The 13,571-nt window shown below is 38.7% G+C and overlaps 1 protein-coding gene across 1 annotated transcript in view; it reads right to left on the reverse strand.

The window, feature by feature from the left end:
- Positions 1 to 13,571, reverse strand: part of map3k3 (mitogen-activated protein kinase kinase kinase 3) — a 32,834-nt gene that overhangs the window by 13,966 nt on the left and 5,297 nt on the right. The window contains exons 2-7 of the mRNA XM_041817407.1: positions 10,563 to 10,642; positions 9,952 to 10,073; positions 6,679 to 6,719; positions 4,588 to 4,687; positions 2,047 to 2,160; positions 1,741 to 1,861 (exon numbers count right to left, since the gene is read on the reverse strand). Coding sequence (XP_041673341.1) covers positions 1,741 to 1,861; positions 2,047 to 2,160; positions 4,588 to 4,687; positions 6,679 to 6,719; positions 9,952 to 10,073; positions 10,563 to 10,566 — 502 coding nt within the window. The 5' untranslated portion in view covers positions 10,567 to 10,642. The remainder of the gene's footprint in view (positions 1 to 1,740; positions 1,862 to 2,046; positions 2,161 to 4,587; positions 4,688 to 6,678; positions 6,720 to 9,951; positions 10,074 to 10,562; positions 10,643 to 13,571) is intronic.

The raw sequence follows: 13,571 nt of genomic DNA on the forward strand, positions 1-13,571 counted from the left end.
ATCAGGCTTTCACATCTGGACAATGAAATATTACTCCATTCTTCTTTGCTAAACTGCTCAAGAGCTGTCAGATCACACAGGGATCAGGCGTGAGCAGCCCTTTACGAGTCCAGCCACATATTTTCTGGTGGATTGAGGTCTGGGCTTTGACTCAGCCACTCCAGAACATTCACCTTGCTGTCTTCAAACCATTTCTGTGTAGCTTTCGCTGTATGCTTCAGGTCATTGTCTTGCTGGAAAATATATCTTCTCCTAAGCTGTAGTTCTCTTGCTGACTGAAAAAGATTGCCCTCCAGGATTTTTAAAAATAACAAGTCATATTCATTTTACCTTCTAACTTTACAAGCCATCCAAGGTTGGCTGCCAAGAAGCATCCCCACAGCATGATGCTGCCACCGCCGTGCTTCCAAGTGGGGATGGAGTGTTTATGGTGATGTGCAGTGTTTGGTGTCCACCAAACATAGCGCTTTTTTTTGTGTGATCTCATCAGACTTGTCCATGGAGCCTCCCTCATGCCATTTGGCAAACTCTAGAGGAGATTTAATCTGAGTTTTCTTAAAGTTGGTTCACCCATCTCAGCTGCTGAAGCTTGAAACTCCTTCAGAGTGGTCATAGGTGTCTTGGTGGCCTTTCTCACTAGTCTCCATGGCCACTCATGTTGTGATGATGGCCTGATCTAGACAGATTTACATATGTGCCATAATGCTTCCATTTCTTGAAGGTGGATTTAATTGAACACTAGGGATGTTTAGTGCCTTGAGATTTTATTATCCATTCCCTGACTTATACTTTTCAATAACATTTTCTCTTAGTTGCTTGGAGTGTTCTTTTGTCATGTAATGGTAGCCAGGAAGACTTGACATTATTTTTTTTAGCAAAAAAGCCTTATTATATTGACCATGATTGATTTATAAAATCAATTAAAGGCTAAAACATCAAAAGGGGTGAATACTTTTTATAGGCACTGTATGCTGATTATACACATATATACTAACCTTTAAAAATGAGCATCTGAACTGCCTCAAATCCTTCAGAAACAGTTTAGAAGTCTCTGAAGTAAAGGTAGGGTCACACAGCCTAGTCTGTACTATTTTACCATAAAATAAGTTGAGTCATCTGTCATTTATTTGATTATATCCTCAGAAAACAAAGTGAGGGACAGTCCTAATTTTCAATGGTGCCAAGGTGTACAACAAAGCAGATATGGAGAAATCAAAAACAAATGAGAGTAATGATAAAGACAACAACTGAGTCAGCTCTCACTGCTTAAACTCTGACTGAAAACAGCAACCTCTTAGCAGAATTTAGCATAATATGAGCTGTTATAGTTTAGTTCTACAGCCCTCTAGCAGCCACTTCATACTCCTCCTCCAGGAAAAAAAACCAAAACAAACCAGGCCACTGGTCCACTGCTCTAATAGCATTCAATAATCTGATTGGCTGCTTTCCAGCAGGCATGGTCTAGTGATGGTGAACAGGAAAAAGGAAGAGGACCCATTGCTAAAAGGGGAAGCCAAAGAAGGAAGAGTTAGAGAACGAGTGAGCGAGAAGGTGACAGACTAGGAAGTCCAGGTGGTTAGAAAAGACGTGACATAGCACAATGACATGGCAGCTTATTAGTGCACATTTTTGAATATACTGAGACTTCAGAGAAAAAACAGTCTCCTTCTCGTTATGCTACTTTAAATCAGATTTTGAACTATTTTGTTGCAGATGAAGTGAGAGACAGCCTCAACGTACCAGTTGATAGGTGGCGCCCCCTGGGCTCAGGGGATTGATATACCGTGCTAACATCTCCTGTCGACTGGGAGGACTTAATTCTCACCTGCTTACATGACACAGGGTGTGAGGGGGAGGAGGCCTGTGGTTGGGAAGAAAAGGGGAGAACAGGATCTTTAAACACTACCATTAACTGAACGAGCTCTTCATGTCAACACACCTCTAAGTGTGATGTAAACCTGATGAGGAAATGGATCTTTTCACAACAAGTCTCTGTGGGGAAATGATGTGGTGCAACTCTGTAGTTCACCCGTGTTTGTGTCTTACATTACTGTGTTCCTGTGTTAGCAGAAGGATCCTGATGCTCTTCATGTTGGAGCTGCGGTCGAGCAGGTCAATGGCCTTGTCAAGGTCATCCTGATCTCGCAGAGGGATCGACAGCTACAGCAATACAAGAAAAAAAAAGCATTAACTAGCTTATGTAAAGCCACATGAGCACTGAGAAAATAAAACATAAGTATATATACATTCACATACAAAAACCATTAAGACATCTGTGTCATTATTTGCCATTTATTTTTTCAGATTTTTATATTTTATCATCTTTAATTACCTTTTTATCTTTTTTTCACTTGGAATCCTATCTTACTTTTATTATTCTTCCAATTGCTTTATGTCCCTAAAATCCTCCATTTCCCTTTATTTTTTACTTCCTTTGATTGCTTTTTATGTTTTCTTATGTTTGTTGCTTTTATTACCTCCACCAAGGAGGTTATGTGATCGGGTGAGTTTGTTCGTTTGTTTGGTCATTTGTTTGTTCATTTGTTTGTTAGTTTGTTAGCAACATGACTCAAAAAGTCATGGATGGATTTTCAGGAAATTTTCAGGAAATGTCAGAAATGGCATAAGGAAGAACTGATCCGGATCGCCATCTGGGTCCAGGAATTTTTTTAAGGGATTCTGTACTATTGGGAGATAGGGCAAATGGCGGAGGTCTGCGCTGTTACAACTTTACACCAGGAGATGGCAGACATGAGTAACTTATTCAAAGTTTTGGAGTTTATAGAGTTTGAAAGACGCCCAGTCAAGGAGATGAGTCTGGATGTAAAAGAGAGAAAGACGGTGAATTGTAGCGAGAATACTCAGTGCTGGGAGGAACAGAGGAATATACACCCTCTGCCATGGCTTCCACACGTAGCGAAGCTAAGGCTTTGCCTCACCGTGTCTCCACCCCACTGGGGAGGGAGTAATGGGCATATTAGATTTTTTGAATGATCCGGATCACCGTCTGGATCCAGGAATATTATTAAAGGATTCTGCACTATTGGAAGATAGGGCTAATGGTGGAGGTCTGCACTCTCTGGGTGCTTTTCTAGTTCTTGTTGGAACATTATTTCACATAGTTTGATTATATAAAATGTACCTATTTATTTATTTATTTATTTTTTTTGTTCTAATTATTGAAGGAGTTTGATATTGCAGTTGTAATTGTTTTGATTTTTGATGTTGAATTAAAAATCATAAGTCCAGTTTATTAGCTGTGGATGAATCAAAGGTTTGTATCTGTAGGGGGTTGGATGTTACCAGCAGAAGTGAAATGATAACGTTCAAAGAAATTCTTTATAAGGTATGACTGAGGCTTTTATTTTGATGGACTCTGTGGTTTTGGTACCAGGTGACATGTATATATATTATGGGCAAGTCAGGTTCTTGTAAATTGATGACACCAAATCATCGCTACAGTCATATCTGCATCAATGTTTTTTTTTAATAGTTTAGTTTTATTCATTTTAATTGCTTTCATTATTTAATATCGATCTTTTATTGCTTTGACTTCCTTTACTTTGTATTGGTTTTAACTCATTTTTTTGCTGCTTTTATTATTTCTTTATTAATGCTTTAATCTTTTTAATAATTTATATTTACTTTTAGGGCTCTTATTAGTTTCTTTTTTAATTATGTATATACTGTCTTTATTTCCAAAAAAATCCTCATTTATTAAGTGCCTTTCCTTCTGTACATGGGTGTATATGTGCTTTTCTTGATATGTCCAAGCACTTTGTAAACCCTCATATGAAAAAATGAAGATCAATAACATTATTTTTGTTCTTCTTTTAAACAAGTGATGCACCAATGCTTCAGATTAATATAGGCATCGGCCAATATCAAACCATATCAACCAAGATTGGTTTATAAAGTTTATAAAAGGGTGAAACATCAAAGGGGGCGAATACTTTTTATAGGCAGTGAGAAAGACAGCCCCTCCTGTAAATGCATCAATTATTGTGCAATATCTAGTGCTAAATCTGGAGTTTCCTTTCCTGTTATTGTAGCATTTTTCAGCAGATGCCCTCTGCTCTCCCAAACTCTTAGTTTTGGATGATTTTTGTAATACATGCATCATCATTTAGCCGCCATGACCACCTGTTGTGAGAACAGAATAACAAGAGAAACATTTCAAGATATATATATATATAATTGTTTGAGCATCTTTATAAAATTTGATGATGTTCAATATTGTCAAAAAGCATGAAAACATATAAACATTGTATATATATACAATATACTAAAGCAATAAGGTTCCCACACCCCCTCCAGTTCCCAGGTGCAGCACCATTTTGTGGGAAACAATGCTCCTGATTCAGAGAAGAGTTATGGTCAGACAATATAAAACACAAGCATTGTGGGAGATTTACACAGAAAAATAGGGAACAAGCAATGCATGTGAAAGCTGTAAAAATTAGTTGATTGGAACTTTTAGTCAATTGTTCATGCAAATAAAACCTCTTCTCCATGACTGACTTTCAACTTAAAAGATATTAAGAGTGGCAAATGGGCAATGATAGAGCACAAGAATCTCCACTTTACCTCATTGTTCATATAATTCAGGTCTAGCTGCTGGCCAAAAACAGTCTTGACCTTCTGCTGGATTTCCTCAAACTGCACGGGCCGTCCGAACATCAGGATCCTAGGTGTTGAAAAAATACAGAAGAGGTAAGAAATCACAAGGACAGACAGATGATGATAGATTTGTACTGTCTGCAGAGGAAACTGCTTTTTGAGTTACATGCACACGTGCAAGCAAAATCAACACAAGCTGCTCTTTTTGAGTGCAGATTCCTCTAAGTGCACCTAACATATTTGTGGTCTGTGCTGGCAGCCGCAGACTAACCACAGTCCTTTCCCGCTTCACTTCTCCATCTCACATACCAGTCTGAATTAAGAGCTGTGTTTGACTCCGAGATGTGTTCTTTCTCATGAGCAGGAGCATGTGACAAGAGCAGCATGCTTAAGTGAGGGTGTTTGTGTCTCTTTGAAAGTTCATACTTGCTCTCATTTGTGGAAATGTACATGTACAGTTGCAAGAAAAAGTATGTGAACCCTTTAAGATTTCTCGGATTTCTGCATAAATTGGTCATCAAATGTGTTCTGATCTTCATCTAAGTCACAACAATAGACAAACACAGTCTGCTTAAACTAATACCGTGCAAAAATGACATGTTTTCATGTTTTTATTGATCAAACCATTTAAACATTCACAGTGCAGGGTGGAAAAAGTATGTGAACCCCTAGGCTAATGACTTCTCCAAGAGCTAATTGGAGCCAGGAGTCAGCCAACCTGCAGTCCAATCAATGTGATGAGATTGGATGTGTTGGTTAAAGCTGCCCTGCCCTATTAAAAACACACACCAGTGTTGAATTTGCTGTTCTCAAGAAGCATTGCCTGATGTGAACCATGCCTAGCACAAAAGAGCTCTCAGAAGACCTATGATCAAGAATTGCTGACTTGCATAAAGCCGGAAAGGGTTACAAAAGTATCTCTAAAAGTCTTGATGTTCATGTGTCCACAGTAAGACAGACTGTCTACAAATGGAGAAGGTTCAGCACTGTTGCTACTCTCCCTAGGCGTGGTCGTCCTGTAAAGATGACTGCAAGAGCACAGCGCAGAATGCTCAATGAGGTGAAGAAGAATCCTAGAGTGTCAGCTAAAGACTTACAGAAACCTCTGGCACATGCCAACATTTGTGTTGACAAATCTACAATAAGTAAAACATTAAACAAGAATGGAGTTCATGGGAGGACACCACGGAGGAAGCCACTGCTGTCCAAAAAACACAATGCTGCACGTTTGAAGTTTACAAAAGAGCACCTGGATGTTCCACAGCACTACTGGCAAAATATTCTGTCCATAGCTGAAACCAAAATTGAGTTGTTTGGAAGGAACACACAATGCTATGTGTGGAGAAAAAAAGGCACAGCACACCAACATCAAAACCTCCTCCCAACTGTGAAATATGGTAGAGGGGCCATCATGGTTTGGGGCTGCTTTGCTGCCTCAGGGTCTGGACGGATTGCTGTCATTGACGGAAAAATGAATCCCCAATTTTATCAAGACATTTTACAGGAAAACTTAAGACCATCTGTTCACCAACTGAAGCTCAACAGAGGATGGGTGATGCAACAGCACAACGACCCAAAGCATAGAAGTAAATCAACAACAGAATGGCTTCAACAGAAGAAAATACACCTTCTGGAGTGGCCCAGTCAGAGTCCTGACCTCAACCTTGTAACGAGGAATGGTCCAAAATTCCTCCTGACCATTGTGCAGGTCTGATCTGCAACTACGGGAATTGTTTGGTTGAGGTTATTGCTGCCAAAGGAGGGTCAACCAGTCATTAGCCTAGGGGTTTTCATACTTTTTCCACCCTGCACTGTGAATGTTTACATATTTTGTTCAATAAAAACATGAAAACATATCATTTTTTGTGCAGTATTAGTTTAAGCAGGCTGTGTTTGTCTATTGTTGTGAATTAGATGAAGATCGGAACACATTTGATGACCAATTTATGCAGAAATCCAAGAAATCTCAAAGGGTTCACATACTTTTTCTAGCGACTGTATGTACCTGAAATGACTTCAAGCTTAACGTGAATTAAAAAAAGGCAGAGGGGAACTCACCTCCTTTCTCCTGAGAACTCAAACTTGATCCTGACATCATCCTGGGAGAAAACAGAAAAAAGTACTTAGAGTCTTTAGTGCTACATTATTTTTAAAAATCTGTCTGCACTCATTAAAAGTCCGAGCTAAGTAACTGAAACGATACAGAGTCTCTTTCCCAGGGGGGTAATCTCTGGTTCTAAGCAAACACTGCACTGTACATGACTTGTCTACTTTCACTATTCTGCAGCAGTGCTAAAAGCAAGGGTGGGTGGGCTGTGGGCTACTTTTTTAACTTGAGTATTGTAGTATATTTTTAGTGAAGAGGTTGAAAATAAATCAACTTAATATATTTCAGATGCAGAATAGAGGTGGGTGGCAATCCTGGGAATCCAGCAGTCATTATGCTAAATCATCAAACTGTGTGGGCTGGAGGAAATACTCTAAGAAACATGAATATCTGCATGGGTGATACCAAATTATGCAATTCTCAATGATAGCAGTGGTCCAAATGTGTATTTTATGGTCGACAGGCTTGTAAAAAAGAGGAAAAAATATTATTTTGTCTGGATTTAATGCCCACCTGACTTACAAACTCCCAACTCCAAACAGTCAAATATTCAACAGGCCCACAATCCCAGAGAAACGCTCCATCTAAACTGTAACGCAGCTGTCACTGCAGTAGCCACTGTAGTTGTTCATAATGACTACTGCCTTGCTGCCACAATGCTCCTTACTCTAATAATAACATCTGCTAACTCACAACACCGACAGCATCTCGTGGGAACTGTACAGTTTAGCACTATTTTGATCTATAAAATGGGGATTATGTTGTCAAGAGGCTGCAGACAGTAATCACATGTAACTGAAGCAAGAACGATTGCCTACAGTGCTGGCACTGCTAACAGACACATTCATGCACTGCTTACGTTACCTGCATTCTCGTTACAGTGCGAAGTTGTTTTTCTGTTGCAGTGTGAAGTTGGTTTACAGAATGTATTCATCTGACTTTTGACTTGTTGGCTAATCAGAATTATAATCTGTGTTTAGTCAGATGAGAAATATTTTTGCCTGGGAACCAAAACCAAGAAAAGTTTCAGAATAAAGCCCAATTAATAAAATACATAATCCTACCTATTATCAAAACAATGCTGCCTATATCTTAACTGTTCCTGTTATACCTTATTTACTGAATGACTTTGTTGTTTATATGGGTAAAGTGTTTACAGACTAGTATAACGAAGGTAAACCATTCTTAATATAGATATGATACAAATATAAAACATATAATATCATCCCCAGTAAAACTCAAATCCTAAATACTCTCCTGAAACTATTCAGTGCACCTTTAAAGATGGCTTACAAAGGGATATTCAGTTTACTTTGATTTGATTTTATTAATATTGCTCTTAAGTAGTTTCTTTTTCGTTCTTATCAATTCATTTATTTTTTTGTCTTTTACAAAGCTAGAAAGAAAACTGATGAACCCTTCAAGCCCTAAGCGATATCTAAACCATTTTGTCTCACCTAGACATACTGTCATAAAAAAGCTTGTAAAACATAAACCCTGTGGTGCACAGTCAAGCTCTAAACATCCTTTTTTCTGGATAACCCGGGCTTTAAGATCATGTGTGCTGCAGTAATGTCATTTGAATTTAAAAAGAGTTAGAGGACTATAAATACAAAGAAGATTTTTGTGTGACACACAGTAAACAATAAATTTGTTCTTCCATCTCTTGGACCAAAAAGTGAAAAAATATTCATTCTGTGACAGTCTTCAAAATGTTGACTCATTTTATCAGCTCTATTTGTGCCATTGTTCAAAGCAGTTCCTGTCTGCCGTAACACAAGCAGGATTTTCTACTATGACTTTGGATACCCCAATCCAAACCAAGATGGGCTGATTTACTTTTCTATCATCAGTTTAGCCGTGCAAGGCAAAAGTGCCCCTGCCCCGCCTCCAAGCGTGCTGCAGTGGCACCGTAGTGGTTCGTCATCATTCAGGGATACCTTGCAGATGTGTTTAAGTAGCAACCGCTGCAATAGACTTTGAAATACCTCAGGACAACAGCATGGACAGGCATGACGTAAGACAGCCAAACCAAACAGTGTTTCTTCTTCTGGTGGAACAAAATGCATACTGTAGCGCTGCTATTTTACGTCATCCACTCAAAAATGCCGCGTCACCAGAAACGGGTGGCTCGGGTGTGGTGGAAATGCAAATCCCCTGCCGTTCTGGGCTGCCATGCCAAGTCAAACCAAATAGAGCCAATAGGAGTAATGGGAAAAGCCCCAAGGGGGCCACATCACAGGCTCTCTGTCGCTCTTTCTCTTCGTCATGAGTTTTCAGGCTGTCTCCACCAGAGTTGGGCAGTTTGACAAAACATGATGCAATGACAATTGTCACAGCCCCTCACAAAGCATTCTGGGATAGAAAATGGTGGTAAGCCTTAGCCGTTAGTGGCAGAAACAATTGAAAATGTATTAAAAATGGATCCAGAGATTTTAGATATCAGATATACTGGTGTGGATCTTCAGTGACCCTGGGAAGTCACCAAAGTTCCAGGCTCACTAGAAACAGTTTGGTAAAGGATTTGAATGTATCTTTAGGGTCGTTACAATGACACAAGAGAAAAAAAAAAAGAAAAAGGCTGAAATTTATGGTTCAAGAGTTCTCTGACTTCTTGTCTTGTGTCTTTTCTTGATGTATATGACAATGCTGGCCTCTGTTAAAATGTTTTTTATATAATGTTCATGTTTTTTGTTTTTTACCAGTCTTTTAGTACATGCATTTCTTTGAGAGTCAGGGCAGTGGATAGACTAGAAAGTTATGGAAAGAGTGGGAAATGACATGCAAGAAATGAGCCAAGGGTCAGAGTTGAACCCACAATGTTTTGAGGACTTCAGCTTTTTAAGTGGCGTGCAAAAAGACTACACTACCCAGATCCCTGCAGATATTTTTGGGGTAAAACCTTGTAACTTTTTGGAGTCCAACATACTGATTTTTTAAGACACTGCAACAAAGATTGCTTCAAGTGTTTTTAATTCTTAGAAAATTTCAATAGATTTGTGTTTATTTTGAGTTAAAGACGTTTGAGCTCAAGCTCACGGTGTAATCTGGAGCTTTTTTATTGTAAACAAGAATTCTGACTGATGTGAAGCCTGGATGATAACAAAAATTTTAACCCCAGAAACATTTCTTTCACTTGTGTTTTCCATGGCTTATGAGAACTTTACACAAAACTTTAAAGTCTTTAGAAGTATAAAATGCTTTTCAGCAGCTATATACTGCACCTGTCTGTTGCTCTGGGATGGTGTCTTGGGTTTGCCACTATCGTATGATGACAGAGGCTGGCGCCGCGTCATTTGGAGAGCAACCAAGTCCTTCATTATGGAGTGGAGAGCCTGCCTCTCATCTAAAGAGGGTAATGGGTTAGGGAAATTCACAATTAGAGAGCGGACTGACGAATGACTGGCCTGTGTGCTCAAATGCAATTAATATTGTACTCTAAGGTGTGTGCAGACAATTAGTAAGAGGTCTTAAACAGAGACTATCCTGCAAGAGGGTATCAAAGCCAGAGAAAGATTACAGTGTTTTCAATATGCCTTTTCCCATGTTTGATGTAGGGGGGAAGCGTTGCTTTGGCTGAGCTAGCTCACGTAGAGAAATATTCTTCTTGTGTAGCTTGGACAGACATCATACAGCCCCTGGGCAGCAAAGAGAACCAGACCCCTGTCTCCACAATGCCAAAAACCAATCCTTCACCCAGCAGTGTCTGGAGCAGAAGCTCACACAATCTCTGGCCTCTGGCCTCAGGGATGCTGTTTAGTGTGAGTGTCTGCTTATATCTCGGGATTTGAGGAAATCAGGCTCTAAATGGATGTGCAACATCAGAAAGACTTACTCATTGTGGCGGTGTTTGTGTACGTGGTGTCCAGATCTTTCCTCAGAAGCTTGTGTCTGCTGTGCCAACCAGTCGGTAGCCTGAAGTGATAAAAACACAAATCAATTAGACACAAGAAAAAGGGAGTTTAAGTTCAGGATGACACTGTTTTATCTAATTACTTTAAGAAAATACAACCCCAATCTCAAAAAAGTTGGGGTGCTGTGTAAAATAAAAATAAAAACAGAATGCAATGATTTGCAAATCTCATAAACCATATTTCATTTACAATTGAACATAAACAAGTTAACTGAGACATTTTATCACTCCATGAAATAAACAGTAGCTTATTTTGAATTTCATGGCAGCAACACATCTGAAAATATTGGGACAGGACAACAAAAGGCTGGAAAAGTAAAAGCTGGAGGAGCATTATGCAACTTTTTATGTTAATTGGCAACCGGTCAGAAACATAGCTGGGTATAAAAGGAGCATTCTCAAGGGGCAGAGTCTCTCAGAAGTAAAGATGGGCAGAGATTCATCAGTCTGCCAAAACTGCCTCTGGAAGTTGTCAAGAAAAAATGTTCCTCAATGTAAAATAGCAAAGACTTTGTATATCCTACCCTTTACAGTGCACAATGTCATCAAATTCATTTTTAACTTTCTCTTGGCAAACTAACTATTTCATACTACCCTCTAAATAAGCTAACATCACCTCAGTGGTAAAGGAGGCCATAGGACCAAAACTTAACACAAATGAATGTGTGAATGCTCCTTTTATGCTCATTTTCTCAGCATTCAAATTAACAATTGAGATTTTCAATCCACCATTCAACAGAAAACTTAATCTTCAATCAGCACAGACTCCTCTTCTTGCATAATTCCTTGCAGGCATGTAAGAAATGTAACTTAACCCTCTCCAAAAGCTCAGACCCACTCTACTCTCTGACTCGAGTTCTGGGTGAATGAGAAAGTGTGCTGTGCATGTGTGAGAATGTGTGCTGTCTCTTTTGCCCATGAGAAAGAACGACAATTGGAAACGGCTGAAATTCAAGCTGCACTGGCAGCGATCAGTCTGGCAAAGTTTGTATGAGAGGAATGCTTTAAATGAGAATTTTTCTGCCCTTTTAAATTTTAACCAGCTTTAAATCTTTAATTGGCCCAGCAGCAGAATCCCCTCTGTCGTTTTTTTTATTTCCAAACTTTTTTGTTGATGGAAACAAGGCTGTATTATCTGACTTTCTAAAGGCTTCAACAACATTATAAAAAGAGGTTATAAACCGAGGCATTTCCTTCAATGGAGAGGGTTTTCCTACAATTTGCACCAGTGAACCACAGAATTCAAACCAGTTCAACAAAGGGGGAAGAAAAAAGACTTTGTGCTACAATTATCAAATCACTGGTGCCAAGAATTGATATTTAAACAAAAATATGACAGTCTACATTCACCATTTTGATCAGTCTGACTCACTATGTCACTACTTCATGACTCATCATAATGCTGCTTATGACAAGAATAACAGTAACGTGATTGGTTGTGGCTAAAGAAAGAGTTGAGAGCAGGATAAAATAAGAAGAAGAGGAAGACTGAAGGATTATGATGTGCAGCAAAATAGAATAGGTCAAAGCATAAACACTATCATGAAACTCTGCTGAACACATACATTTTCTCATAAAGTGAAATAAAGCAAGAATATACAAAGCCACAGCAAGGTACATTTGAATTAAAAATCCATGCAGTTTCTTTTCAGCTATATGTTATTAAACATGACAACATTTTCAAACAGTTACTATGCAATTAAGGAAGATTTTTCCTTTAATTTTTAAACAATTTACAGTAAAATCATCTAAAAGAAATTAGGGCCACCGCCAGGGATATGTGACATAACAATGCATGGAAAATATCAAACATTACTACATTATCAAAGCATTTCAAGACAATCTGAACAGATTTTCACAGTAATATCTGCATAAAGTTTTCTGTAAAATCATCTTAAAATTGACCAAGACAGTTTGGCTGGAGGACTCAGCTGTCAGACGCTTCCTCTTCCAGTATCCTTCAGAAAGGAAATACACGCCAAAGCTTTAAAAATAAAATTTAGATTAAACTTCTGCTTAGAGTTAGGGTAAGGATTAAGGCAAAGATTATATTACCAGAAGTTAAAAGTTAAAACCTGGCCTGCAAAACCTCATTCTAAAACATTTAACAAAGTCAGCTAAACAATGTGTTTACAGGAAACAACCTTCCTCCTCCTCCTCCGTGATAACATTCTAATGTGAGTTACGTAGCTAACGTTTAAGCTAATGGAGCTAATGAAACCACATTAGCTATGCAAGCTATGCCGTGAAATGAAGCTGAAGATTGTTCACGTTTTAAACTTTTGCAAATCTCAAATCCATATTTTATTCCAGTAAAATATCTACATAGTTAAAGCTATGTAGCTAAAGCTAGTGGTGTTCACTTATGCTACGTTTGCTAAAGCTCACAAAGCTATGTTAGCTATGCAACTTCTTACCTGCATAGCTAACATAGATCTGTAAGCATTAGCTAGTTTGCTATAGTGAACAAAGTTCCATTTGATTATGTAGTAACATTAACTACGTAGCTAGTGTTGCTTTGTTTCCTGTTTTATTCATGAAATGTTGCTTAGTTTGTAATGTTTGCGTTGTGGTTATATCATGAATGTGTCTGCCAGGCTTTGTTTATGAACAAAGTTCGATCAAAAAAATGAAAATACGATGTATTGGCAAATTACGTCCTTTCTGTCGTGACAGTGGTTGCCTCTCACAGTAGTGGTCTGCAAGAGGGAGCGTCAGAGAGTGCTGCAGTCGGCAGCCAGACCCCAGTCTTCTGAGTCATGAAGAAATTAAAGAAAAATTGGGCTGCATAATACATCTCAATTTAATCACAATATAAACATGAGTATTCACAAGTTTGTGTAGGGCTGTGTATTCATGTAGGGCGCTAAGGGTTCACTGTGGTGTCCAACATGCCAGGACTGAAGAGGGGGAGAGAGTGGTAAGAGTCAA

Source organism: Cheilinus undulatus, linkage group 21, assembly GCF_018320785.1.
Source record: "Cheilinus undulatus linkage group 21, ASM1832078v1, whole genome shotgun sequence".
NCBI lineage: Eukaryota > Metazoa > Chordata > Actinopteri > Labriformes > Labridae > Cheilinus > Cheilinus undulatus.